At 39.8% G+C, this 27877-nt stretch overlaps 1 protein-coding gene across 3 annotated transcripts; it reads right to left on the reverse strand.

Moving 5' to 3' along the window:
- Positions 1–217: 217 nt before the first annotated feature.
- On the reverse strand, positions 218–27868 carry LOC133664702 (zinc finger protein 569-like). 3 transcript variants are annotated; one of them, XM_062069541.1, is made up of 4 exons: positions 27733–27868; positions 9342–9599; positions 6583–7023; positions 218–2493 (listed from the first exon to the last, which is right to left on the reverse strand). In XM_062069541.1, the coding sequence occupies exons 2-4, from the start codon at positions 9586–9588 to the stop codon at positions 1199–1201; spliced, it is 1983 nt and encodes a 660-aa protein (XP_061925525.1). In that variant the 5' UTR covers positions 9589–9599; positions 27733–27868; the 3' UTR covers positions 218–1198. The 3 variants fall into 3 exon arrangements, with proteins under 3 accessions (XP_061925525.1, XP_061925524.1, XP_061925523.1); XM_062069540.1 differs by having other exon boundaries at positions 6475–7023; XM_062069539.1 differs by having other exon boundaries at positions 6295–7023.
- Positions 27869–27877: the final 9 nt, after the last annotated feature.

Genomic DNA, 27877 nt, shown 5'->3' on the forward strand with positions numbered 1-27877 from the left:
TATATATATATATATATATATATATATGTATATATGTATATATATATATATATATATATATATATATATATATATATATATGTATATATGAAATACTTGAGTTGGTGAATTCTAGCTTAAATATATTCCCCTCTTAACCACGACCCCGGCCCAACCACGTCCACCCCCGACCACAATTTCTTCCCTCTACAAACCCCCCCCATTTACTTCCGTGGTCATGTTTCCTCTTACGTCATTGACAGTGATCGATAGCACTTCGGCTTTGACTGCCCGTCGCTGGAAGGATACTTCGTCTTTGACAGCTGCTGGAATCTGAAGAAATCGATGATTGTTTTTTTTTTGTACAGGCGCGAAACAGGACAGTCGCGTGCGGGTTAAGGACCCCCGGCAACTTTGTAACTTTATTGGACGCAGCCCCGGAAGTACTACTATATATATATATCTATATAGATATAGATATATATATAATCAGTATTTATTGCCACCTTTCCCAACTTCTTTGTCACGTGTTGCTGGCATCAAATCCTAAAGTTAATGATTATTTGCAAAAATTATTTGTTTATCAGTTTGAACATCAAATATGTTGTCTTTGTAGCATATTCAACTGAATATGGGTTGAAAATTATTTGCAAATCATTGTATTCTGTTTATATTAACATCTAACACAATTTCCCAACTCATATGGAAACGGGGTTTGTAGTTATACGACTACGACTTATACGAAAATGCATAATAAAGAAGGAAAAAAACATATATAAGTCGCACTGGAGTATAAGTCGCATTTTTTGGGGAAATGTATTTGATAAAAGCCAACACCAAGAATAGACATTTGAAAGGCAATTTAAAATGAATCAAGAATAGTGAACAACAGGCTGAATAAGTGTACGTTATATGAGGCATAAATAACCAACTGGTATGTTAACGTAACGTATTATGGTAAGAGTCATTCAAATAACTATAACATATAGAACATGCTATACGTTTACCAAACAATCTGTCACTCCTAATCGCTAAATCACATGAAATCTTATACGTCTAGTCTCTTACGTGAATGAGCTAAATAATATTATTTCATATTTTACGCTAATGTGTTAATAATTTCACACATAAGTCGCTCCTGAGTATAAGTCGCACCCCCGGCCAAGCTATGAAAATAACTGCAACTTATAGTCCGAAAAATACGGTAGACCGAATATTATTATTCCTGGTTTGCTGTCAACAAGTGTGTTGTCAAATGTTTCTTACCAAATAATTTTTCGCCAGTGTGTGTTCTTAAGTGCGATCGCATGTGTGCCTTTTCAGAGAATCTTTTACCACAAATTGAACAACTAAAAGGTTTTTCTCCAGTATGCTTTTTCATGTGTCTCACCAAGGTGAAATTGTGAGCAAATTTATCACCACAAACTGAGCAACTAAAAGTTTTTTCTCCCGTGTGTATTTTCATGTGTCGAGCAAAGTCCCTTTTATAACAATAGCTTTTATCGCACACTGAGCATCGGAAGGGTTTATCGCACGTGTGTGTTCTTATGTGTGATACCATGTTTGAGCTGTTGGAGAATCTTTTGCCGCATACTGAACAAACAAAGGGTCTTTCTCCCGTGTGTGTTCTCATGTGTAATGCTATCGTGCCTTTCTGAGAGAATCTTTTACCGCAAACTGTGCAACTATAAGGTTTCGCTCCTGTGTGCGTTCTCATGTGTCGAGTCAAGTCACTCTTAAAGGAAAAGCTTTTGGCACAAACTGAGCAAGTCAAATGTTTTTTACCGGTTTTCTTTTGAGAGCATTCGGAGGGTTCGTCATCAGTGTGAGTCCTCATGTTATCCTCTCTTGTGTGTGTTCTCATGTGTAATTTAATTGTTCCTTTCTGAGAGAACCTTTTACCGCAAACTGAGCAATTAAAAGGTTTTTCTCCCGTGTGCGTTCTCACGTGTCGAGTCAATTCACTTTTTGAGGGAAACTTTTTCGGACAAACCGAGCAGGCCAAATGTTTTTTACGAGTCCTCTTTTGAGAGTATTTCGATTGTCCGTTGTCTGTGTGAGTCCACATGTCACCTTCCCAATCTGTGTCGCTGCTCAAAGGCTCTTGGATGTTGGCCCCGTCTTCATCCTGAGAGGAGTGTGACGTTATGTCCTCACTATCTGATAGTGGAGCTAAGAGCTTGTCTGCTTGTGATCCTCCACAGTGGTCTCCATCAGCTTCTGTTGTCATGTGTTGTGTTGAGCTGCTGCTTGGAGGCTCCGCCCCTCGGCTTTCTGAGGACTCAGGTGGTTTGTCTTCATGCTCTTCAGTCTTCACAGAGACAACAGTCAATGGAAACTCGGTGAGATCAGCCTCCTCCTGCCCTAGAAGACACTCTCCCTCCTGAGTGATCCACAGTTCCTCCCCTTCCTCTTTAATGTGGGGGGGCTGTGGATCCTCCTGCTTCAAAGCGGCGCTTCCACTCGGCGGCTGAGGACCACGTTCTTCTTGGCGACCAATCAGCTGCTGGACATCTGCAAGACACAAACAACAAACATTAGCTCAGACATGTCAAATATCATATCACGAACCAAATATGAATATTTTAAAGGCCTACTGAAATGAATTTTTTTTATTTAAACGGGGATTGCAGATCCATTCTATGTGTCATACTTGATCATTTCGCGATATTGCCATATTTTTGCTGAAAGGATTTAGTAGAGAACATCGACGATAAAGTTCGCAACTTTTGGTCGCTGATAAAAAAAGCCTTGCCTGTACCGGAAGTAGCGTGACGTCACAGGTTGAAAGGCTCCTCACATTTCCCCATTGTTTACACCAGCAGCGAGAGCGACGATTATCCCATTAATTTGAGCGAGGATGAAAGATTCGTGGATGAGGAACGTGAGAGTGAAGGACTAGAGTGCAGTGCAGGACGTATCTTTTTTCGCTGTGACCGTAACTTAGGTACAAGCTGGCTCATTGGATTCCACACTTTCTCCTTTTTCTATTGTGGATCACGGATTTGTATTTTAAACAACCTCGGATACTATATCCTCTTGAAAATGAGAGTCGAGAACGCGAAATGGACATTCACAGTGACTTTTATCTCCACGACAATACATTGGCGAAGCTCTTTAGCTACGGAGCTAACGTGATAGCATCATCCTTAAATGCAGATAGAAACAAAAGAAATAAATCCCTGACTGGAAGGATAGACAGAAAATCAACAATACTATTAAACCATGGACATGTAACTACCCGGTTAATGCTTTCCAGCCTGGCGAAGCTTAACAATGCTGTTGCTAACGACGCCATTGAAGCTAACTTAGCAACCGGACCTCACAAAGCTATGCTAAAAACATTAGCTCTCCACCTACGCCAGCCAGCCCTCATCTGCTCATCAACACCCGTGCTCACCTGCGTTCCAGCGATCGACGGAGCGACGAAGGACTTCACTCGATCATAGATGTGGATTTCTGGGGGTACGTTCTGGGCCTGCCTGTCAGGTGGGGGTCGGCGCCTCAGGCTACTGCATCCGGACTGCGTGTCTGGAGCTCCTGGGTCCCACCGTCCATCCCTTCCGGGTGCCTGTCTTGGTTGGGGCCTGCTGGGTCTAGTCCCTGCGTCTACTGTGGTAGCTTGGTGCTGCAAGGTTTTCCGAGGTGCTGCGAGTCGGCCAGTTGTTGGGGTAGTGACCTTGTGTGTCAGTGATCTTCTTTTAATTCTTTTTAAAAAAAATATATTTATTTATTTATTTTAATTTTTTTAAATATATTTTATTAATTTTATTTTTTTAAATTTTCCCCCTACCTCAGGGTGGGGACTCGGCAGAGCGGTTGCTGGTTGTTCCATCTCCATCGTTGGGGTTCCTGCGGGTGGGGTGGGTGGTTCCCGTGGCCCCGTGCTGGGTGGTCCTGTGGCGGCCGACTTGGGTGGGGTGGCCGGGGGGTGGCCTCGCCGCGCTCTCCGGGTGTGGGGGGTGGGCTCGTGGGGGCCCGGTTGCCGGTGGAGCGGGGGCGGTCTTCCCTTCCGGTAGCGGGGGATCTCCGGGCCCCTCGGGCGGGGCGTCCCGTCTTTCTGCCCGTGTGGGGTGCGGTCTCTCGCTGCCTTGGGGTCTGGCTGTCCCCTGCTTTTCTCATGCCTTGTCCTCTGCCGGGCGCGTCTGTCTGCGGCCTGCTGCTGGCCCTTGTGGGCGGCACGGTGGGCCAGGCTCTGGGGTTCCTGTCACTGTCCGGCTTGGCTGCGTGGGGGCGGTGGTCCCTGGTTCCCTGGGCACCACATCTACTGTTTGTGGGTTGGGCTCTCGGGGAGGCTGGGGCCGTACTCTGGCTCCCACACACACTGGGAGTCAAATGTATTGTACACACAAATTCACATATACTCCCATACATACATAGGTACCTACGCTCCCACATACATATACAAATACAGTACATATTTACACACTCAAAGTTCGTACATCCACACGCACATTCATTATACAAACATACACATACACATGGTAACATTGCTTGGATGGCAACATATGTTGCTCCAAAACCTGTATGTACCTTTCAGCATTAATGGCTTCTTCACAGATGTGTAAGTTACCCATGTCTTGGGCACTAATACACCCCCATACCATCACAGATGCTGGCTTTTCAACTTTGCGCCTATAACAATTCGGATGGTTCTTTTCCTCTTTGGTCCGGAGGACACGACGTCCACAGTTTCCTAAAACAATTTGAAATGTGGACTCGTCAGACCACAGAACACTTTTCCACTTTGTATCAGTCCATCTTAGATGAGCTCAGGCCCAGCGAAGCCGACGGCGTTTCTGGGTGTTGTTTAACGGTTTTCGCCTTGCATAGTAGAGTTTTAACTTGCACTTACAGATGTAGCGACCAACTGTAGTTACTGACAGTGGGTTTCTGAAGTGTTCCTGAGCCCATGTGGTGATATCCTTTACACACTGATGTCGCTTGTTGATGCAGTACAGCCTGAGGGATCAAAGGTCACGGGCTTAGCTGCTTACGTGCAGTGATTTCTCCAGATTCTCTGAACCCTTTGATGATATTACGGAGCGTAGATGGTGAAATCCCTAAATTCCTTGCAATAGCTGGTTGAGAAAGGTTTTTCTTAAACCGTTCAACAATTTGCTCACGCATTTGTTTACAAAGTGGTGACCCTCGCCCCATCCTTGTTTGTGAATGACTGATCATTTCATGGAATATACTTTTATACCCAAATATACGACTTATACTCCGGAGCGACTTATAGTCCGAAAAATACAGTAAGTCGCACCGGCCGAAAATGCATAATAAAGAAGGAAAAAAACATATATAAGTCGCACTGGAGTATAAGTCACATTTTTTGGGGAAATGTATTTGATAAAAGCCAACACCAAGAATAGACATTTGAAAGGCAATTTAAAATAAATAAAGAATAGTGAACAACAGGCTGAATAAGTGTACGTTATATGAGGCATAAATAACCAACTGGTATGTTAACGTAACATATTATGGTAAGAGTCATTCAAATAACTATAACATATAGAACATGCTATACGTTTACCAAACAATCTGTCACTCCTAATCGCTAAATCCCATGAAATCTTATACGTCTAGTGTCTTACGTGAATGAGCTAAATAATATTATTTCATATTTTACGCTAATGTGTTAATGATTTCACACATAAGTCGCTCCTGAGTATAAGTCGCACCCCCGGCCAAACTATGAAAAAAAAAAGTGACTTATAGTCCGAAAAATACGGTAGACCGAATATTATTATTCCTGGTTTTCTGTCAACAAGTGTGTTGTCAAATGTTTCTTACCAAATAATTTTTCGCCAGTGTGTGTTCTTAAGTGCGATCGCATGTGTGCCTTCTCAGAGAATCTTTTACCACAAATTGAACAACTAAAAGGTTTTTCTCCAGTATGCTTTTTCATGTGTCTCACCAAGGTGAAATTGTGAGCAAATTTATCGCCACAAACTGAGCAACTAAAAGTTTTTTCTCCCGTGTGTATTTTCATGTGTCGAGCAAAGTCCCTTTTATAACAATAGCTTTTATCGCACACTGAGCATCGGAAGGGTTTATCGCACGTGTGTGTTCTTATGTGTGATACCATGTTTGAGCTGTCGGAGAATCTTTTGCCGCATACTGAACAAACAAAGGGTCTTTCTCCCGTGTGTGTTCTCATGTGTAATGCTATCGTGGCTTTCTGAGAGAATCTTTTACCGCAAACTGTGCAACTATAAGGTTTCGCTCCTGTGTGCGTTCTCATGTGTCGAGTCAAGTCACTCTTAAAGGAAAAGCTTTTAGCACAAACTGAGCAAGTCAAATGTTTTTTACCGGTTTTCTTTTGAGAGCATTCGGAGGGTTCGTCATCAGTGTGAGTCCTCATGTTATCCTCTCTTGTGTGTGTTCTCATGTGTAATTTAATTGTTCCTTTCTGAGAGAACCCTTTACCGCAAACTGAGCAATTAAAAGGTTTTTCTCCCGTATGCGTTCTCACGTGTCGAGTCAACTCACTTTTTGAGGGAAACTTTTTCGGACAAACTGAGCAGGCCAAATGTTTTTTACGAGTCCTCTTTTGAGAGTATTTAGATTGTCCGTTGTCTGTGTGAGTCCACATGTCACCTTCCCAATCTGTGTCGCTGCTCAAAGGCTCTTGGATGTTGGCCCCGTCTTCATCCTGAGAGGAGTGTGACGTTATGTCCTCACTATCTGATAGTGGAGCCAAGAGCTTGTCTGCTTGTGATCCTCCACAGTGGTCTCCATCAGCTTCTGTTGTCATGTGTTGTGTTGAGCTGCTGCTTGGAGGCTCCGCCCCTCGGCTTTCTGAAGACTCAGGTGGTTTGTCTTCATGCTCTTCAGTCTTCATAGAGACAACAGTCAGCGGAAACTCTGTGAGATCAGCCTCCTCCTGCCCTAGAAGACACTCTCCCTCCTGAGTGATCCACAGTTCCTCCCCTTCCTCTTTAATGCGGAGGGGCTGTGGATCCTCCTGCTTCAAAGCGGCGCTTCCACTCGGCGGCTGAGGACCACGTTCTTCTTGGCGACCAATCAGCTGCTGGACATCTGCAAGACACAAACAACAAACATTAGCTCAGACATGTCAAATATCATATCCCGAACCAAATATGAATATTTTAAAAGTGGACTGACAAGTTGTGGCGATGTTCTTCTACACATGGAATAAACATTATTTATTGATTATGAATTGTGTAACTGATTAATCTTGTTTTGTTTTTTTACAATTGCAGTAACTGTTGCTAAATGATGATCATAAATTCTAGACTCTAAGCCGCTACATTTTTTCCTAAGCTTTCGACCCTACGGCTTACAAAACTGTGCGATTTTTCTTTGTTGTTTTGTGTTCAATTGTTTTCAATAAACACAAGCATAGGACTAAAATGGTGTGTTATTGTTTGTGGACGAGTTTGCTCGAAGCAGGTACCGTATTTTTCGGACTATAAGTCGCAGTTTTTTTCATAGTTTGGCCGGGGGTGCGACTTATACTCAGGAGCGACTTATGTGTGAAATTATTAACACATTAGCGTAAAATATCAAATAATGTTATTTAGCTCATTCACGTAAGAGACTAGACATATAAGATTTCATGGGATTTAGCGATTAGCAGTGACAGATTGTTTGGTAAACGTATAGCATGTTCTATATGTTATAGTTATTTGAATGACTCTTACCATAATATGTTACGTTAACATACCAGTTGGTTATTTATGCCTCATATAACGTACACTTATTCAGCCTGTTGTTCACTATTCTTTATTTATTAGGGACCGCAAGTCCCTTTGTAAAGGAATCCCAAAGGGAGTCCTTTACAATGGTACAGAGGACCCTATTGTTATTGTAAGGTTTTATTATTATTCGTTATTATTATTCCGCAGCTTTGCGGACTACTTTGCCCTCCTTAACATGCTTCAAAACTTACCAAATTTTACACACACATAAAAAAATGCGAACAAAACTCTTTAGTAAAAAAAACAAACCCCAAAAATCTAAATTGTGCTCTAGCGCCCCCTAGGAAGAAAACACAGATAACACTTCCTCTAACTCCCAGTACGAATGTCGTAGAGACATGCAACAAAAACCTCTATGTTGGTCTGACTTAGAGCTAGATTTCATACACTGACATCCTTCAGCAAAAATCAACAGGAAGTTGGCAATCACCCCTTCAAAACAAAAGTTTACTAAAAACACTCATTTTTGCCTCTTTGAGCTGTAAATTGACCCCCTTAAAATACTTCAAAACTCACCAAACTTTTTACACACATCAGGACTGGCGGAAATTGCGATCTAATAAAAAACCGAACCCCAAAACTCAAAATTGCGCTCTAGCGCCCCCTAGGGATAAAACACAGACAAAACTGCTCCTCGGAGGAAAACACAGACAAAACTGCTTGTAACTTCCGGTAGGAACGTCTTAGAGACATGAAACAAAAACCTCTATGTAGGTCTCACTTAGACCTACATTTCATAGATTGACTTCCTTCAGCAACTAGCACCTGCCAAATATGCGGGCCCGACCAACGCTGCTTGCAGCTTTAATTTTAAATTGCCTTTCAAATGTCTATTCTTGGTGTTGGCTTTTATCAAATACATTTCCCCAAAAAATGCGACTTATACTCCAGTGCGACTTATATATGTTTTTTTTCCTTCTTTATTATGCATTTTCGGCCGGTGCCACTTATACTCCGGAGCGACTTATACTCCGGAGCGACTTATACTCCGAAAAATACGGTATGTTGTTTGTCGTTACAAAAAGCGTTATTGTGTCCCGCATTCATGTTAGTATTTAAGCCAGCTAGTTTTTTCTTCTAATTTTTAATACATCTGCAAAAAGCGCTGAAAACCTTTTCACATTGTCATTGTGGGGTATTGTGTGTAGAATTTTGAGGATGAAAATTAATTTATTCCATTGTGCTTTAACCTCTAAAGGCCTTAGTGGCCACATGCGTGTACAGCACCTTTTAGCTCATATTTCCAAAATTGTGTACACTACTGAATTGGGGTCTTATTGCCCTCATGTGGACACTTATACTGCCATCTGGTGGTGTCAGAAGAGTATAACATACAATGGAATTTGGAGAAAAAAAGTGTAAAAATACAAATTGGCATGTCACTACACATGAAGTACACATTTGTGTACTTATGGACTAAGTACATCATATAAAAAGATGATTTTTAGTTTTAATTCTAATTAGGGTCCAATAAGCCCAAATAGCAAAGCATGTAAACAAACAGCTTGGGCCTTAAGAGGTTAAGGCTGTAACATAACAAAATGTGGGGAAAAAGGTGAAGCGCTGTGAATACTTTCCGGCTGCACTGTATTCTCATGTGTTCAGTCAAACCATCGGTAAAAAAAAAGTTCTTACTTGGACTGTGATGAAGCTGTGAGGACTCAGGTGGTTTGTCTTCATGCTCTTCAGTCTTCACAGAGACAACAGTCAGTGGAAACTTGGTGAGATCATCCTCCTCCTGCCCTAGAAGACACTCTCCCTCCTGAGTGGTCCAACATTCCTCCTCTTCCTCTTTAATGTGGGGGGGCTGTGGATCCTCCTGCTTCAAAGTGGAGCTCCCCCCCTGCAACTGAGGGGGAGGTTCTTCCTGACGACTGGTCATCTGTTGGATGTCTGCAAGACGCAAAACACGAAATTTAGCTCAGACTTGTCAAATTGTCAAACACCTGTCAAAAGCTGAAATGGTGATACTAATATCCAGGATTGACAAAAGGACCACACTGCAAAAACTGAAATCTAAGTAAGATTAAATATCTCAAATAAGGGTGATATTTGCTTATTTTCTGTCTGATAAGATCATTCTTCTCACTAAGCAGATTTTATGTTAGAGTGTTTTACTTGTTTTATGTTTTGGTCCTAAATGATCTCAGTAAGATATTACAGCTTGTTGCTGAGATTTGATGACCTATACTGAGTAAAACATGCTTGAAACTAGAATATCAACTGTTGCAAAGCTGTGTCATCAACACTCGCAAGTATAATACTGCTTTTTCAAAGTAAAAATGTCTTATTTCAAGCATGAAATAAAAAATCATGACTTTGACACAATTGTGTCTCATAATTAAAACAGATGACAGCCAAATGGACTTTGCTGGTTTACATTCAATGAAACAATAGAAAACACGTACTCAAAGTAGTACAGTTGGCACAGTACAGTAAACTGACAGTTAATATTTAAACATTTAACATGTGACATTTCTAACAATTTTGAACAGAAATAGTTCATGCACATTCAGATAAATTCCTCAAAATTACAATTAAAATAAATTTGGCCGGGGGCTGGGCTGTAAATATATATATATATATATATATATATATATATATATATATATATATATATATATATATATGTATATATATATATATATATATATATATATATATATATATATATATATATATATATATATATATACATACATATATATATATATATGTATATATATATATATATATATATATATATATATATATACATATATATATATATATATACATATATATATATACATATATATATCTATATATATACATATATATATATATATATATACATATATATATATATATATATATATATATATATATATATATATATATATATATATATATATATATATTAGGGCTGCAACTAACGATTAATTTTATAATCGATTAATCTGACCATTATTACTTCGATTAATCGATTAATAATCGGATAAAAGAGACAAACTACATTTCTACGCTTTCCAGTATTTTATTGGAAAAAAAACAACATACTGGCACCATACTTATTTTGATTATTGTTTCTCAGCTGTTTGTACATGTTGCAGTTTATAAATAAAGGTTTATAAAAAAAAAATTTAAATAAAGATTTCAAAAAATATATAATAATAACTTGCCTCTGCGCATGCGCATAGCATAGATCCAACGAATCGATGACTAAATTAATCGCCAACTATTTTTATAATCGATTTTAATCGATTTAATCGATTAGTTGTTGCAGCCCTAATATATATATGTATACACTACCGTTCAAAAGTTTGGAGTCACCCAAACAATTTTGTGGAATAGCCTTCATTTCTAAGAACAAGAATAGACTGTCGAGTTTCAGAAGTAAGTTCTCTTTTTCTGGCCATTTTGAGCGTTTAATTGACCCCACAAATGTGATGCTCCAGAAACTCAATCTGCTCAAAGGAAGGTCAGTTTTGTAGCTTCTGTAACGAGCTAAACTGTTTTTAGATGTGTGAACATGATTGCACAAGGGTTTTCTAATCATCAATTAGCCTTCTGAGCCAATGAGCAAACACATTGTACCATTAGAACACTGGAGTGATAGTTGTTGGAAAGGGGCCTCTATACACCTATGTAGATATTGCACCAAAAACCAGACATTTGCAGCTAGAATAGTCATTTACCACATTAGCAATGTATAGAGTGTATTTCTTTAAAGTTAAGACTAGTTTAAAGTTATCTTCATTGAAAAGTACAGTGCTTTTCCTTAAAAAATAAGGACATTTCAATGTGACCCCAAACTTTTGAACGGTAGTGTATATATATATATATATATATATATATATATATATATATATATATATATATATATATATATATATATATATGCCGAGCGCATATCATTATGTCAAGATAATGGCACTAGCATTTACTTCATTTAAGAACATTTTTCAACATATTGAGCAAAAAGGTCTCATATTTGTTTTTTCTACCAAGAAAAGTGCACTTGTTATTAGTGAGAATATATTTATTTTAAGGTATTTTGGGGTTCATTGAGGTTAGCTAATTTTACTTGTTTTGGAAAGTCTTGACAAGCCAAATTTTCTTGTTCTTTTGGCAGATAATTTTGCTTAGTTCAAGTAAAATACCCCTCATTTTTGTATTTTTTTCCCTTGTTTTTGTGCACTGACTTTTTGCATTGCAATACTACGATACCAAGTCAACACCAACAGTATCGTTAGTACAGAAGACTGTACAGTGGAACCTCGATTCACGAATGCCTATATTTGCTTCCTTTTCAGTTTACGAACGCTTACATCGCACCGAATATGCCTCTGTGTCCATGTCTAGGCGTAGGAACGCTTCTTTTATTCATTTTAATGACATCACTTCCTATACACACGGGCATAGCCATCTGGAAGAGACGGAGCCCCCTACGTCACATCCTGTAGACATCCTATACACACCGGCTTCGAGGCTAGCGCTACCTGTGTCAGCCTGTCTTAGAGATCACTTTCTGTGATCAGAAATGTGATTAGCCAGTTCAGCCCTTTCAATTTGAGGATTTGATCAGCAAAGAGGGTTTTGTTCCTTATAGCAAGTCTTTATTTGTGATGCCACAGCGCACCTTTATTACAGCAAAGGAGAAGGCACTACCAGGACACAAGCCGCTGAAGGATCGCCTCACAGCCACTGCTCGTTTATAACTCTGAAAACTCTCAGAGAGTTCAACAAGGCTTCAAATATTCCCAAACGCAAAGTAAAAAAAATTGTTGTTTTTGGAGCGCAACGAGACTTGTGTGTGTGTTGTAATGTTGTTGTTTGGATACAAAATATTGTTGAGTCTTTACCCACTTATGTTGGTTTAAAATATATACATACAGTATATATACACATTATAGTGCCTTCAAAATGTGCAGGTTTTTTTACTGAAATAGGGACTTTTGTCGAAACTACAACCAATTATTCATGTTTACCGTATTTTCCGCACCATAAGCCGCCCCATTTTGTAAGCCGCACCTTCAATGAATGGCATATTTCAAAACTTTGTTTACCTATTAGCCGCCCCATGTTATTAGCCGCACCTACGCTACGCTAAAGGGAATGTCAAAAAAACTGTCAGATAGGTCAGTCAAACTTTAATAATATATTACAAACCAGCGTTCTAACAACTCTGTTCACTCCCAAAATGTAATGTGCTAATGTGCAATCACAAAAATAGTAACACTCAAAATAGTGCAGAGCAATAGCAACGTCAATAACTCAACATTGCTCGAACATTAGTGTCACACAACACACAAAATAAACATTTAAAGCTCACTTTCTGAAGTTATTACTCATCCACAAATCCCTCGAATTGTTCTTCTTCGGTGTGCTTCACTTCTTTTTTGACACCATCTGTGATGTGGACGCGCATGCAGTCATAGATCAACAGGGACGGAGCTGCGTGAAAAAAAGTCACCCGGTCTCTTCGCTCATCTTTTCTTCATCCATCCATCCCTTCGAGTTAGCTTTTATGATGACGCCGGCTGGAAAGTTCTCTTTTGGCAAGGTCTTCCTTTTGAATATCACCGTGGGTGGAAGTTTCTGGCCGTTAGCATGGCAAGCTAGAACCACAGTGAAGGACGACTTATCATTCCCTGTGGTGCGAATATTCACCGTACGTGTTCCCGTTGTATCCACAGTGCGGTTCACATGAATATCAAAAGTCAGTGGAACCTTGTACGCGTGTCTCTTAGTAGGAGACATTTTGTGGTCTTTACAGAAACACACAAATGAAATGAAACGTAATATCCGCGCGCTTCTTCTTCTACGGGGGCGGGAGCTCACCTTGGCGGTTGCTTACAGTAGAAGAAGAAGCGCTTCCTCTTCTATGGGGGCGGTTGCTTACCGTAGAAGAAAAAGCGCTTCCTCTTCTACGGGGAAAAAAGATGGCGGCTGTTTACCGTAGTTGCGAGACCTAAACTTTAAATATTAATATTAATCCATATATAAGGCGCATCGGGTTATTAGCCGCACTATCAGCTTTTGAGAAAAATTGTGGTTTTTAGGTGCGGCTTATGGTGCGGAAAATACGGTACATTGATTCCTATGGGGAACTCTGCTTCACTATACAAACTTTCGGTTGGCAAACCCTGTTGAAGATCAAATAAGGTTCGTAAATTGATGTTCCACTGTACAATATTTTTTCCTCAGAGAGCCACGTCTCTCCTCTTTGCGTATGAGCAGAAAAAGAAGAACGTGTGCTAGACTTCTGCTCTGCCCTCGCTCATAAATAGGCCTTTGAAAAATTATCTCCGGGTACACTGCAAAAAGTCAGTGTTCAAAAACAAGAAAAAAAATAATAATTAGGGGTATTTTACTTGAACTAAGCAAAATTGTCTGCCAATAGATCAAGAAAATTTGGCTTGTCAAGACTTTCCAAAACAAATAAAATTAGCTAACCTCAATGAACCCAAAAATACCTTAAAATAAGTATATTCTCACTAATAACAAGTGCACTTTTCTTGGTAGAAAAAAAAAAAAAAGGCCTTTTTGCTCAATATGTTGAAAAATATTCTTAAATTAAGTAAATGCTAGTGCCATTATCTTGACATAATGGCACTAGCTACATTTCTTGAAACCAGCAAACTTATACTAAAAACTAATTTATTGTTCTTAATGGAAAGGCAACAAGGCAACCGCTTGTTACTCTCGGGGTCTCCTAGCCGCTCAGGCAAGTCATATGGTCTAAAAATGCATTTTTCCATCGACAACATGACATCATCGCGCCGAGTGCGTGCTCTTTCAGTCAATTAGCGCACATATATATTGATGGAACCAGATCTTTTCCATATTTAAGTGTTACTTTTTTACTTCCATAGTCATATTACAAAACAGCTAGTGTTTTTCCAATTCAGTCTGCTTAGTAAAAGTTTGACTGTGCGTAGGCCTTGAAGCTTTTGGAATGCAAAGGGTAGACAAAACAACGAAGTAGGACAGAACGGAGAGGGGAAGCAAGAGCAGACCGGATAGAGCCACGCATCGGGATAGATTAGGCAAGACTGGTCTCATTATTGTCAAAGCTTTGAGAATAAACCTCAAAATACCAACTACTGCTTATGGTGATCAATTTAAACTCCAGCTTATTTGCCATTAAAAGAACTTGGGAGTGGACAGCAGCTTAAAATCCCTGGGAGGAAGAGCTGTCTACACAACAATATACAGCCCGGCCCCCGGCCAAATTTTTTTAAATTGTAATTTTGAAGAATTTATCTGAATGTGCATGAACTATTTATGTTCAAAATTGTTTGAAATATCTCATGTTAAATGTTTAAATATTAACTGTCAGTTTACTGTACTGTGCCAACTGCACTACTATATGAGTACCTATTTTCTATTGTTTCATTGAAAATAAACCAGCAAAGTCCATTTGGCTGTCATCTGTTTTAATTATGAGACACAATTGTGTCAAAATCATGATTTTTTTTTTCATGCTAGAAATAAGAAATTATTACTTTAAAAAAAGTAGTTTTATACTTGTGAGTGTTGATGACACAGCTTAGCAACAGTTGATTGATTGATTGAAACTTTTATTAGTAGATTGCACAGTACAGTACATATTCCGTACAATTGACCACTAAATGGTAACAACCCAATAAGTTTTTCAACTTGTTAAAGTCGGGGTCCACGTAATCAATTCATGGTAATGATATTCCAGGCTCGCTTATTTAATCTTAAATTGGTTTTAAATACAGATAAAAGCAAGGTAATGGTTTTCTTTCATTCAAGGGTGCTACTGGAAAATATTCCAAATATTGTAACTTTGAATGGAAACCCTATAGAGCAGGTCTTAAATTACAAGTACTTGGGTTTTACTCTTGATCAGGAGCTTTCATTTAAAGCCCATATTAACAACTTGGTCTCTAAGCTTAGGGTAAAGCTTGGTTTCTTTTTTAGAAATAAAAACTGCTTCTCTCTTAAAGTCAGAAAGAAATTGGTGACAGCAACTATCTTGCCTGTAATTGATTATGGAGACGTGCTTTATTTTAGTGCTTCATCTAAATGCCTCCAGTCCTTGGACACTGTTTTTCATTCAGCACTAAGATTTGTTACTGGCTGTCGTAGTCTCACCCACCATTGTCAACTGTATATGAAGTCAGACTTATCTTCATTGAGTGCACGCAGATACACACATTGGCTGACTTTAATTTATAAGGCTCTTTTAGGTTTAATACCTCCATACTTGTGTACTCTGTTACAAAGAAAAAGCAGCTCTTACGCATTACGTTCTAACAATTTGTATGTTTTAACTGTTCCTCATGTACGGACTGAATTTGGCAAAAGAGCTTTTGGCATTGCTGCCCCTATGGCATGGAATGAATTGCAGACGAAACTGAAACTTACAGAACTACTTCCATTTGGAGCCTTCCGTTCTGTCCTGAGGGACAAACAGCGAGAGACGTTTGCACAGTGCCTGTGTTTTTAAAGATGTAAATCTCTGTTTTACAGTTCTCTTATGTATTTTAAAATGTATGTCTTAATGTATTTATTTTGAAACTGCTCTGTGACATATGCTGTTGACCTCTTGGCCAGGTCACCCTTGTGAAAGAGATCTTGATCTCAATGGGTTTTCTTATCTGGTTAAATAAAGGTTCTATTCTAGTTCCTAGCATGTTTTACTCAATATAGGTCATACAATCTTAGCAACAAGCTGTAATATCTTACTGAGACCATTTAGGAGCAAAACCCTTAAAACAAGTAAAAGACTCTAACATAAAATCTGCTTAGTGAGAAGAAGTATCTTATTAGACAGAAAATAAGCAAATATCACCCTTATTTGAGATATTTCATCTTACTTAGATTTCAGTTTTTGCAGTGTATACCTAACGATATAAGCGGCAAATCTATATAACGTCTATTTTCGACTGTGTCTGGAAAAAATAATAGCGGTGACAACTTTAAAGGGAAACTGGACTCTCTTTGGAATTTGGCCCAACATTCACAATCCTTATGTAAGACAAGAGCACTTATTTTAGCATTTTTTTTAATGCATTTTAACTCGTAAATAAACATTGGCAAAAGTCAGCAAACAATAGACCCAATGAGAGTCGCTCTATTCCGCCTATAAAGTGCTCTAAAAAGCATTCAAAAACCTCCATCAAGGTTTTACAAACAGGCTGTAAGTATATATGTAATGTAGTAACAGACACATTCATTATAACATGTACTATTTATGTATTTGGATTATTTTAAGCATACGGCGGCGTGTTAATTTCACAGACGTTCGCTTCTTCCTTCAACAACAACACTGACGACTACTCGGGCAGACTTTGTGAAAGACAACAAACAAACACTTACTGTACATTGTCTGCTCTCACTGGGATGCTGACTGTTAGTATGTTCACATATTCCTGTTTAGATGAAGGATTCATCATAATGCTCGCAAACGGTTAAAAAAAACGAGCGCCTTTTTGTGTCTTTCCCGCCATCTCTGGGTCTAAGTTGGCTGTTAAAGTCGACCAATTTCTGTTTCTTTCTCCACAACCTTCTCCTATCCAGGTGAAAGGCATGATTTATGATCTAGAATTAACTTTTACCAATTCAGAGGCGAGAGAGCAGCTTACCAGCTCAATATGTCAATATAGCAGCATAAGCTAGTTAGCGCTGTGTGATCAATGCGCCACTAAAAATAGTTTCTCTGCGTTAGCGCTTATAATAACAATATCGCTAATACTTGGTTGATATTCAGGTCACGACATGTAAATGGAGTATTGTTGGCGCTTTTTGGATTTTTTTTAAAGGGTTTTATCTGCGCAATAATGCAAAGAAGTCACGAGTTCCATTAGCTCAACTGTTAGCATTTATTTACGGGTTAGAATTGACAAAAATACATGTGTGATCTTGTCTTACATAAGGATTGTGAATGATAGGCAAAAAAAAATTTAAAAGTCCAATTTCCTGATATATTTAAAAAGTGTACATTTTTCAAAAGATGAATTTGATACTTTTTAAAAGGGTGGGGCGTGGTTTTAATCACAATCTGGAAAGGTCTCCACTAGAGATGTTCGATAATATCAGACTGCCGATATTATATCGGCCGATAAATGCTTTAAAATGTAATATCGGAAATTATCGGTATCGGTTTCAAAATTATCGGTATCAGTTTCAAAAAGTCAAATGTATGACTTTTTAAAACGCCGCTGTGTACACGGATGTAGGGAGTAGTACAGAGCGCCAATAAACCTTAAAGGCACTGCCTTTGCGTGCCGGCCCAGTCACATAATATCTACAGCTTTTCACACAAGTGAATGCAAGCATACTTGGTCAACAGCCATACAGGTCACACTGAGGTGGCCGTATAAACAACTTTAACACTGTTACAAATATGCGCCACACTGTGAACCCACACCAAACAAGAATGACAAACACATTTCGGGAGAACATCCGCACCGTAACACAACATAAACACAACAGAACAAATACCCAGAACCCCTTGCAGCACTAACTCTTCCGGGATGCTACAATATACACCCCCGACCTATGGTGTGTTCCTCGTCCTGCAGTGATAATGATACTTGTAAGAAACATACTTTATTAGTCGCCATGGAGGCGAGGATTAGGGATTTAGAAGTAGCTACAACACTGCTGACTGCGGCTGGACACCATGTCTTAAAGCACCTCTTCCTGAGGGCGTTTCAGTGTTACATCATTAGTTTTTAAGCCAAAATGCGTCCGTTCTCCCTTTTCTGTCTACACACTGTGTCTGCTTGTAAGTACTCCATGATTGTGCGCTGCCAAACATGCCCCTCTGCTCTTAAAGGCCTACTGAAATGAAATGTTCTCACTTAAACGGGGATAGCAGATCCATTCTATGTGTCATACTTGATCATTTCGCGATATTGCCATATTTTAGCTGAAAGGATTTAGTAGAGAACATCGACGATAAAGTTCGCAACTTTTGGTCGCTGATAAAAAAAGCCTTGCCTGTACCGGAAGTAGCGTGACGTCACAGGTTGAAAGGCTCCTCACATTTCCCCATTGTTTACACTAGCAGCGAGAGAGATTCGGACCGAGAAAGCGACGATTACCCCATTAATTTGAGCCAGGATGAAAGATTCGTGGATGAGGAACGTGAAAGTGAAGGACTAGCGTGCAGTGCAGAACGTATCTTTATCCGCTCTGACCGTAACTTAGGTACAAGGGCTCATTGGATTCCACACTTTCTCCTTTTTCTATTGTGGATCACGGATTTGTATTTTAAACCACCTCGGATACTATATCCTCTTGAAAATGAGAGTCGAGAACGCAAAATGGACATTCACAGTGACTTTTATCTCCACGACAATACATCGGTGAAGCACTTTAGCTACTGAGCTAACGTGATAACATCGGGCTTAACTGCATATAGAAACAAAACAAATAAGCCCCTGACTGGAAGGATAGACAGAAGACCAACAATACCACCAAACTCTGGACATGTAACTACAAGGTTAATGCTTTTCAGCTTGGCGAAGCTTAGCAATGCTGTTGCTAACGACGCCATTGAAGCTAACTTAGCTACGGAACCTCAACAGAGCTATGCTAAAAACATTAGCTCTGCACCTATGCCAGCCCTCATCTGCTCATCAACACCCGTGCTCACCTGCGTTCCAGCGATCGACGGTACGACGAAGGACTTCACCCGATCACCGATGCGGTCGGCGGCCCGGAGACGGAGGAAGTCAAGGTGAGGTCGGTGGCTAGCGCGTCTGCTATCCATCTCAAAGTCCTCCTGGTTGTGTTGCTGTAGTCCGCCGCTAATACACCGATCCCACCTACAACTTTCTTCTTTGCAGTCTCCATTGTTAATTGAACAAATTGCAAAAGATTCACCAACACAGATGTCCAGAATACTGTGGAATTTTGAGATGAAAACAGAGCTTTTTGTATTGGATTCAATGAGCTCCAAATACTTCCGCTTCAACCGTTGACGTCACGCGCATACGTCATCATATCGAAACGTTTTCAGCCGGAAGTTTGCCGGGAAATTTAAAATTGCACGTTATAAGTTAACCCGGCCGTATTGGCATGTGTTGCAATGTTAAGATTTCATCATTGATATATAAACTATCAGACTGCGTGGTCGGTAGAAGTGGGTTTCAGTAGGCCTTTAAAATAAATAAAGAATAGTGAACAACAAGCTGAATAAGTGTACGTTATATGAGGCATAAATAACCAACTTAGAACGTGCCTGGTATGTTAACGTAACATATTATGGTAAGAGTCATTAAAATAACTATAACATATAGAACATGCTATACGTTTACCAAACAATCTGTCACTCCTCATCGCTAAATCCCATGAAATCTTATACGTCTAGTCTCTTACGTGAATGAGCTAAATAATATTATTTGATATTTTACGCTAATGTGTTAATCATTTCACACATAAGTCGCTCCTGAGTATAAGTCGCACCCCCAAACAAAGAAAAAAACTGCGACTTATAGTCCAAAAAATACGGTAGTACCGGTATACCGTACAACCCCACTTTACAGGCATATCCTGGGCAGCTATATGGGGGCCTGTGTCAAATCCAAGCTGATACGTTATCAGGTAAAACAGGGGAGTTGTTGGCAGGATTGCCGGACTGAGGACGTTTGGCATCCAATGGAGAGCCGGGGTTACTGTCGGTCGCAATCACGACACAATACTAAATAATTATCTTTTTAACCTGCAGTTGTTGCCTAACAAAAGCATAACAATAAAAAAAACATGTTGCTCATCCAAACACCAGTCAGGACTTAGAACTCAGCGTGGATACATTTATGGAATAGCAGACAGAATAAAATTATAAAACTTTTTTCGGAAACGCACATTTCCTGCCACTACGGTGATAAAAAAGGGAGCCCTGCTTTAGTGTAGTAAAGTTTTTACTTGGCTTCCTGTTGAAGTCCACCTTCATGTCCTGTCACCAGAGGTGGGTAGTAACGCGCTACATTTACTCCGTTACATCTACTTGAGTAACTTTTGGGATAAGTTGTACTTCTAAGAGTAGTTTTAATGCAACATACTTTTACTTGAGTATATTTATAGAGAAGACACACTACTTTTACGCCGCTCCATTTATTTACATTCAGCTCGCTACTCGCTACTGATTTTTATTCATCTGTTAACGCACGCTTTGTTTGTTTTGGTTTGTCAGACAGACCTTCAAAGTAGGATATATCGCATGCCTGCGTTTCACCAATCAAACACAGTCACTGGTGACGTTTGACTCCGTTTCACCAATCAAATACAGTCACTGGTGACGTTTGACTCCGTTTCACCAATCAAAGTTTGACTCCGTTTCACCAATCAAATGCAGTCACTGGTGACGTTTGACTACGTTTCACCAATCAAATGCAGTCACTGGTGACGTTTGACTCCGTTTCACCAATCAAATGCAGTCACTGGTGACGTTTGACTCCGTTTCACCAATCAAATGCAGTCACTGGTGACGTTTGACTCCGTTTCACCAATCAAATGCAGTCACTGGTGACGTTTGACTCCGTTTCACCAATCAAATGCAGTCACTGGTGACGTTTGACTCCGTTTCACCAATCAAATGCAGTCACTGGTGACGTTTGACTCCGTTTCACCAATCAAATGCAGTCACTGGTGACGTTTGACTCCGTTCCACCAATCAAACGCAGTCACTGGTGACGTTTGACTCCGTTTCACCAATCAAACACAGTCACTGGTGACATTTGACTCCGTTTCACCAATCAAATACAGTCACTGGTGACGTTTGACTCCTTTTCACCAATCAAACGCAGTCACTGGTGACGTTTCAAGGTTCAAGGTCAAGGTTCAACTTTATTGTCCCCGCGGGGAAATTTGTCTTGGGCACAGTGCATCATTGCTTTCTTAACATACACAAAAACAACAGAACAAAAACACAAGCGCAGACACAACCACAACCAGACAACTAACATTTAAACATCAGAACATGGAGCTTGATAGACATAGGTAGCACTTTGATGTAGGCATAAAATCTACAGTATGGAGATAAAGATAAAGTGCCAGTGTGCATTGCACTAGAGCTCATAGATAAAGTGCTATGTGCTAAAGTGCTTAGTTCTAAAGTGCTATGTGCTAAAAAAGTGCTAACCTATGTATTAACATTCTATTGCACCTTGTTGGTCAGCTTAATGGAGGCTGGGACAAATGATAATTTAAGGCGGTTCGATTTGCATAGTGGGACCCGGAGTCTTCTCCCTGATGGCAGGGTTCTATATTCAGGGAAGAGTGGGTGTTGTGAGTTGGAAATAATTTTCTTCGCTTTTTTCCTAACTGCCTGCTCATAGATGCTCTGTATAGGCTCATATTCTTTCCTCCCTACGATTTTCCTTGCCGTTTTATGCATGCTGGCCAGTTTGCTTTTTAGCTTAATGGTTAGGTTGCCAAACCATGAGGTGATCCCGTATCTAATGATGCTCTCTACAATGGCACGGTAGAAAATCATCATGATGTGGGTGCTTACGCCGTACAATCTTAATCTTCGCAAAAAATATAGCCTCTGTTGCAGTCTATTGCACAGTTTGTCAATATGTGTCTTCCAGCAGAGAAGATTATCAATATGAATCCCTAAATATTTATATGAGGATACCTGGGTGATTTCCTGATTTTTGATGACCACTGGCTCATGGTCAGTCACTTTCCTCGGATCCAAAACAATTTCCTGTGTCTTGGTCACATTTAAAATAAGATAGTTGGTATCACACCACCTAATAAATAGGTCTATCTCGTCTTGGTACACAGAGGGGTCCGTATCCTTGTGTAGAAGGCTTAGGAGCACGGTATCGTCCGCAAATTTCACCATATAATTGTTAGGGTGCACAGTCCTACAATCATTGGTGTACAATGTAAACAGTGTTGGTGATACAACGCAACCCTGTGGGACGCCTGTGTTGCAGTGTTTGGTGTCTGACAGTGTTCTGTTTGTTAAAAAAGAGTGGAACCATTTGATCAAGGTGGAGTTTACACCCATGTCTTTGAGCTTCTCCAAGAGTATGTGAATTCGCACTGTATTAAAAGCTGAGCTGAAATCAACAAATAATATTCTAGCATAAGCTTTTGTGTTCTCAAGGTGCTTGGAGATAAAGTACAAGGTGCAAAGGATTGCATCATCAGTACTGCATTCCTGCTTGTACGCAAACTGGTACACATCTAACTTTGGCTTGACATCCTTCATGAGCAGTGACACAATTTTTCAAAACATTTCATAACAATCGAAGTGAGAGCTACGGGACGAAAGTCGTTGTTTACTGTGACACCGGGCTTTTTAGGTACTAGAGTTATTATTGACTTCTTCCACAGAGCTGGAACAGTGTCAGTGTTAAGTGACTGTTGGAATATTGGACACCATGCTGTAGTTAGTTCCTCTGCACAGCTTTTGAGCAAAAAAGCTGGGAGGCCGTCAGGGCCTGCGGCCTTGCCTGTACGTACTCTACTAAAGAGACGGCGGATGCTGGTCGGGTCGACTTCCAGGCAGCAGGTGTCATCAGTGTCTGGCAGGGACTGCAAAACACTGTCACACTCCTGAGAGAAGTTTTGATGGTCGAATCTCAAATAAAAGTCATTTAGCTCATTTGATTTTTGCTGCTCATCCAGGGTGATGATTTGTTTCTTTGCAGGGTTCATATTAGTGACTGATTTCATTGTGTCCAAAGTTTTTTTGTATTTGACATTTGGAGATGATGTTCCATTGTTTGCCTATGTTGTTCTCTTGCATTAGTGAGAAGTTGTTTGAGTTCTTTTTGGACAACTGACAGTCCTGCTCTGTCTTTACTTCTAAAGGCCTGCTTTTTCCTATTTATGCAGTCTTTTATTTCTTTTGTTACATAGGGTTTGTTATTGGGATATACTACAATGTTTTTCTTGGGTACCACATTGCCAACACAAAACTCAATGTAGTCCGTTATAGTTACTGTAGCCTCATCTAGTCCTAGTGCATGGAACAGGGACCAGTCTGTGCACATGAAACACACCTTCAGTGTCTCAATAGCATCGTCTGACCACACATTAATTGTCTTATGCTCAGGTTTAATTGATTTAAAAACAGATTTATATGTGGGTATTAGATGTATGGTGTTGTGATCCGAGTTGGAAAGGGGGGGCTTTGGTTTTGCTGAATATCCCCCCTTTATATTGCCATAGCATTTATCTAGAATCTTGTCATTTCTTGTGTCACATTTTACAAATTGTTCAAAGCCCGGCAAGGCAGTCTCCAGTTTACAATGGTTAAAGTCACCCAAAAAGAAAACAGGAGCTCCGGGTGTGCGCTGCAGCTGTTCATGTGCGCACTCTGCTATGCTCGCAGCAGCTCTGCCTGCATTGCCGCTGGGTTGGACATAAACAGCGGCTATGATGATGTTGCCAAACTCCCTAGGCAGGTAGTAAGGTCTCATTGATAAACACAGCAGTTCTACGTCGGGGCTGCATATGGTTTTTTTCACAGTGAGCTGTTTACACCACTTGTCACTCACGTACACGCCGACTCCACCCCCTTTTCTCTTCCCGGAAGCGTCAGAGCGGTCAGCTCGTACGAGTGAGAATCCATCCAGGTCAAGCAGAGAATCCGGGACGCCTTGGTGAAGCCACGTCTCGGTGAACACCATGATGTTGGTTTCCCGGTATTCAAAGCAGCTCTTTAGGTTGACCCGAAGCTCATCCAGCTTTGGTGCCAGCGATCGCACGTTGCTGAGTATTATTGACGGCAGCGGTGGTCTGTTGATTCGCCGGCGGAGGCGTTCTCGGACACCTCCCCGTCTGCCTCGCTTGCGTTGTGGCCGTGTGCCGGTGTGTGTCGCTCGGATGACTGCCGGTAGATGTTCCGGTGGTGTGATTGGCGTGGTGTGGGTCGGAGGGACAGTAAGGCATCTCTGGAGTAGACGCGACATCCATGTTCCCATTGCACGTTCGTTGCAAGACAAAAAATTACGCGTTCGCTGATAAAAAAGAGGATCAGCAGTACGATATAAAAACTTGCTTCCATTGTTAGGGCTCGTGCTACAAACAATTGGTAGTTCAGACGGCCGAGTTCTTTGTATGTCGAATGTCAATTTATGCCGTGATCAGTTTCACGTAAAGTCACAAGCACCAAAGCATGTTTTTAAAAACGAATAAACAAAACGAACATGATGGTACGAACACTTAAAAAATACACTTAAAAAACACACTTAAAAAACACGTAAAAGCAACAAGCACAAGCCCTGGTCGCTGCAGTGCTGCGACTCCGTTTCACCAATCAAATACAGTCACTGGTGACGTTTGACTCCGTTTCACCAATCAAATGCAGTCACTGGTGACGTTTGACTCTGTTTCACCAATCAAATGCAGTCACTGGTGACGTTTGACTCCGTTTCACCAATCAAATGCAGTCACTGGTGACGTTTGACTCCGTTTCACCAATCAAATACAGTCACTGGTGACGTTTGACTTCGTTTCACCAATCAAACAGAGCCAGGCGGTCACGTGATTAACTGCAGATAAAGTTTCAGCGGCAACAAGCTTAAAGCTTACATGAACTCAACGTCAAATTTGAGGAAGCACATGGCGGTAAGTAACGTTAGTAGATATTTTGGCTGTCACCGTAGGCTGATGTTAGCTTCCCTGCTATGAATCACTGTCAAATGTACATCGTGTTCAGTACAGTGTGTTCCCAGATGCAGCCCACACCTATCAGTTTATGGTTTGCGTAAAGGCTAACTTGTTATTTTCCTTTGTAATCTCTGCCTACTGAGCCTATGGCGCTGTTAAGTTATTGTGGCTCAATTTGCCTTCATTTTTTTTATGTTAATGTATTATTATTTAATATATATTATTGTTTTAGTTGCTTAAGAGATATTCCTGGCTCTGAATTTGCTCATTGCTATTTTTATGTTTTTGTGCATTATTTGTTGCCGTCATCATTAAACGAACAGGTTACTCATCAGTTACTCAGTACTTGAGTAGTTTTTTCACAACATACTTTTTACTTTTACTCAAGTAAATATTTGGGTGACTACTCCTCACTTTTACTTGAGTAATAAATCTCTAAAGTAACAGTACTCTTATTTGAGTACAATTTCTGGCTACTCTACCCACCTCTGCCTGTCACTGATTGTTGACACTTCTTTGGACACAATGTTTATCCTGAAAGTAGACAAAGTCAGAGAACATAATTTGTTTATGTTTCTGTCGATTAAGTAATAAACAGGACGAAATAGTTCAAGCTCAATATTGAAGTGACAAAATAAAGCATGTGTATTACATCAGTGTTTTTCAACCTTTTTTGAGCCAAGGCACATTTTTTGCGTTGAAAAAATCCGGAGGCACACCACCAGCAGAAATCATTAAAAATTAAACTCAGTTGACAGTAAAAAGTCGTTGTCACAATTGTTGGATATGACTTTAAAGTATAACCAAGCATGCATCACTATAGCTCTTGTCTCAAAGTACATTGCAAAAACTGAAATCTAAGTAAGTATCTAAGTATCTCAAATAAGGGTGATATTTGCTTATTTTCTGTCTGATAAGATCATTCTTCCCACTAAGCAGATTTTATGTTTGAGTGTTTTACTTGTTTTAAGTGTTTTGGTGCTAAATGATCTCAGTAAGATATTACAGCTTGTTGCTGAGATGTGATGACCTATATTGAGTAAAACATGCTTGAAACTAGCATATCAACTGTTGCAAAGCTGTGTCATCAACACTCACAAGTATAAAACTACTTTTTCAAAGTAATCATTTCTTATTTCAAACATGAAAAAAAATTCATGACTTTGACACAATTGTGTCTCATAATTAAAACAGATGACAGCCAAATGGACTTTGCTGTTTTATTTTCAATGAAACAATAGAAAATATGTACTCATATAGTAGTACAGTTGTTATTAGTGAGAATATACTTATTTTAAGGTATTTTGGGGTTCATTGAGGTTAGCTAATTTTACTTCTTTTGGAAAGTCTTGACAAGCCAAATTTTCTTGTTCTGTTGGCAGATAATTTTGCTTAGTTCAAATAAAATACCCATCATTTTTGTATTTTTTTCTCTTGTTTTTGAACACAGACTTTTTGCAGTGTAGGTGTACTGTCACCACCTGTCACATCACGCCCGGACTTATTTGGACTTGTTTGCAGTTTTCCTGTGTGTAGTGTTTTAGTTCTTGTCTTGCGCTCCTATTTTGGTGGCTTTTTTTCTTTTTTTTTGGTATTTTCCCGTAGCAGTTTCATGTCTTCCTTTGAGCGATATTTCCCGCATCTACTTTGTTTTTATCCTTCTTTGTGGGGACATTGTCGATTGTCATGTCATGTTCGGATGTACTTTGTGGACGCCATCTTTGCTCCACAGTAAGTCTTTGCTGTCGTCCAGCATTATGTTTTTGTTTACATTGTAGCCAGTTCAGTTTTAGTTTGGTTCTGCATAGCCTTCCCTAAGCGTCAATGCCTTTTCTTAGGGGCACTCACCTTTTGTTTATTTTTGGTTTAAGCATTAAACACATTTTTACCTGCACACTGCCTCCCGCTGTTTCCGACATCTACAAAGCAATTAGGCTGCCACCTACTGATATGGAAGAGTATTACACGGTTACCCTGCCGATCTCTAGACAGCACCGACACTCAACAACAACACATCATTTGCAGACTATAATTACTGCTTTGCAAAAAATATTTTTTTACCCCAAATAAGTGAAATTAGATCATCTCCTACGGCACACCAGATTGTATCTCACGGCACAGTGGTTGAAAACACTTTGGTTACGTAATAATTACGTAACCAAAGTAGACTTACTACAATTTTTGTGACACACACTCCAGTCTAAAATTACCAGACCAAAATGTTCCTTTATAGCAAAATACTTGTGAAGCGTGACTTTACCACCCTGAAAACCTAGTTTTAAATAAACATATTTATATAGCGAACATACAAAATGTATTCACTGCTCAAATAACGCTAGCATTTGCTACATAACAGGCCTGCTAGCGATAGCGCGTTAGCTTCCTACAATATATTTTATAAATAATGTCAAAAATATATTATTTATCTTACCTTATTAGCCGCATTCACGATACAGGAATACAATAACTTATATCAATTGTTAAACCGGCAACTCTTGAAAGGCAACGTTTTCTTCCGTGACTTGGCGAAATTCTAGTGCAGCGATCATTGATGCCCCGGTGAAACAGACGCTGGC

This window comes from Entelurus aequoreus, linkage group LG14, assembly GCF_033978785.1.
Source record: "Entelurus aequoreus isolate RoL-2023_Sb linkage group LG14, RoL_Eaeq_v1.1, whole genome shotgun sequence".
NCBI lineage: Eukaryota > Metazoa > Chordata > Actinopteri > Syngnathiformes > Syngnathidae > Entelurus > Entelurus aequoreus.

Coding starts and splice junctions, on each gene's coding strand:
- LOC133664702 (XM_062069539.1), bottom strand. CDS start 9,588: ATGACCAGTCGTCAGGAAGAACCTCCCCCTCAGTTGCAGGGGGGGAGC. Junction 7,024..9,341: donor ACAGCTTCATCACAGTCCAA/GTAAGAACTTTT, acceptor TGTGTCTTGCAG/ATGTCCAGCAGCTGATTGGT. Junction 2,494..6,294: donor ATGCTCTCAAAAGAAAACCG/GTAAAAAACATT, acceptor TGTGTCTTGCAG/ATGTCCAGCAGCTGATTGGT.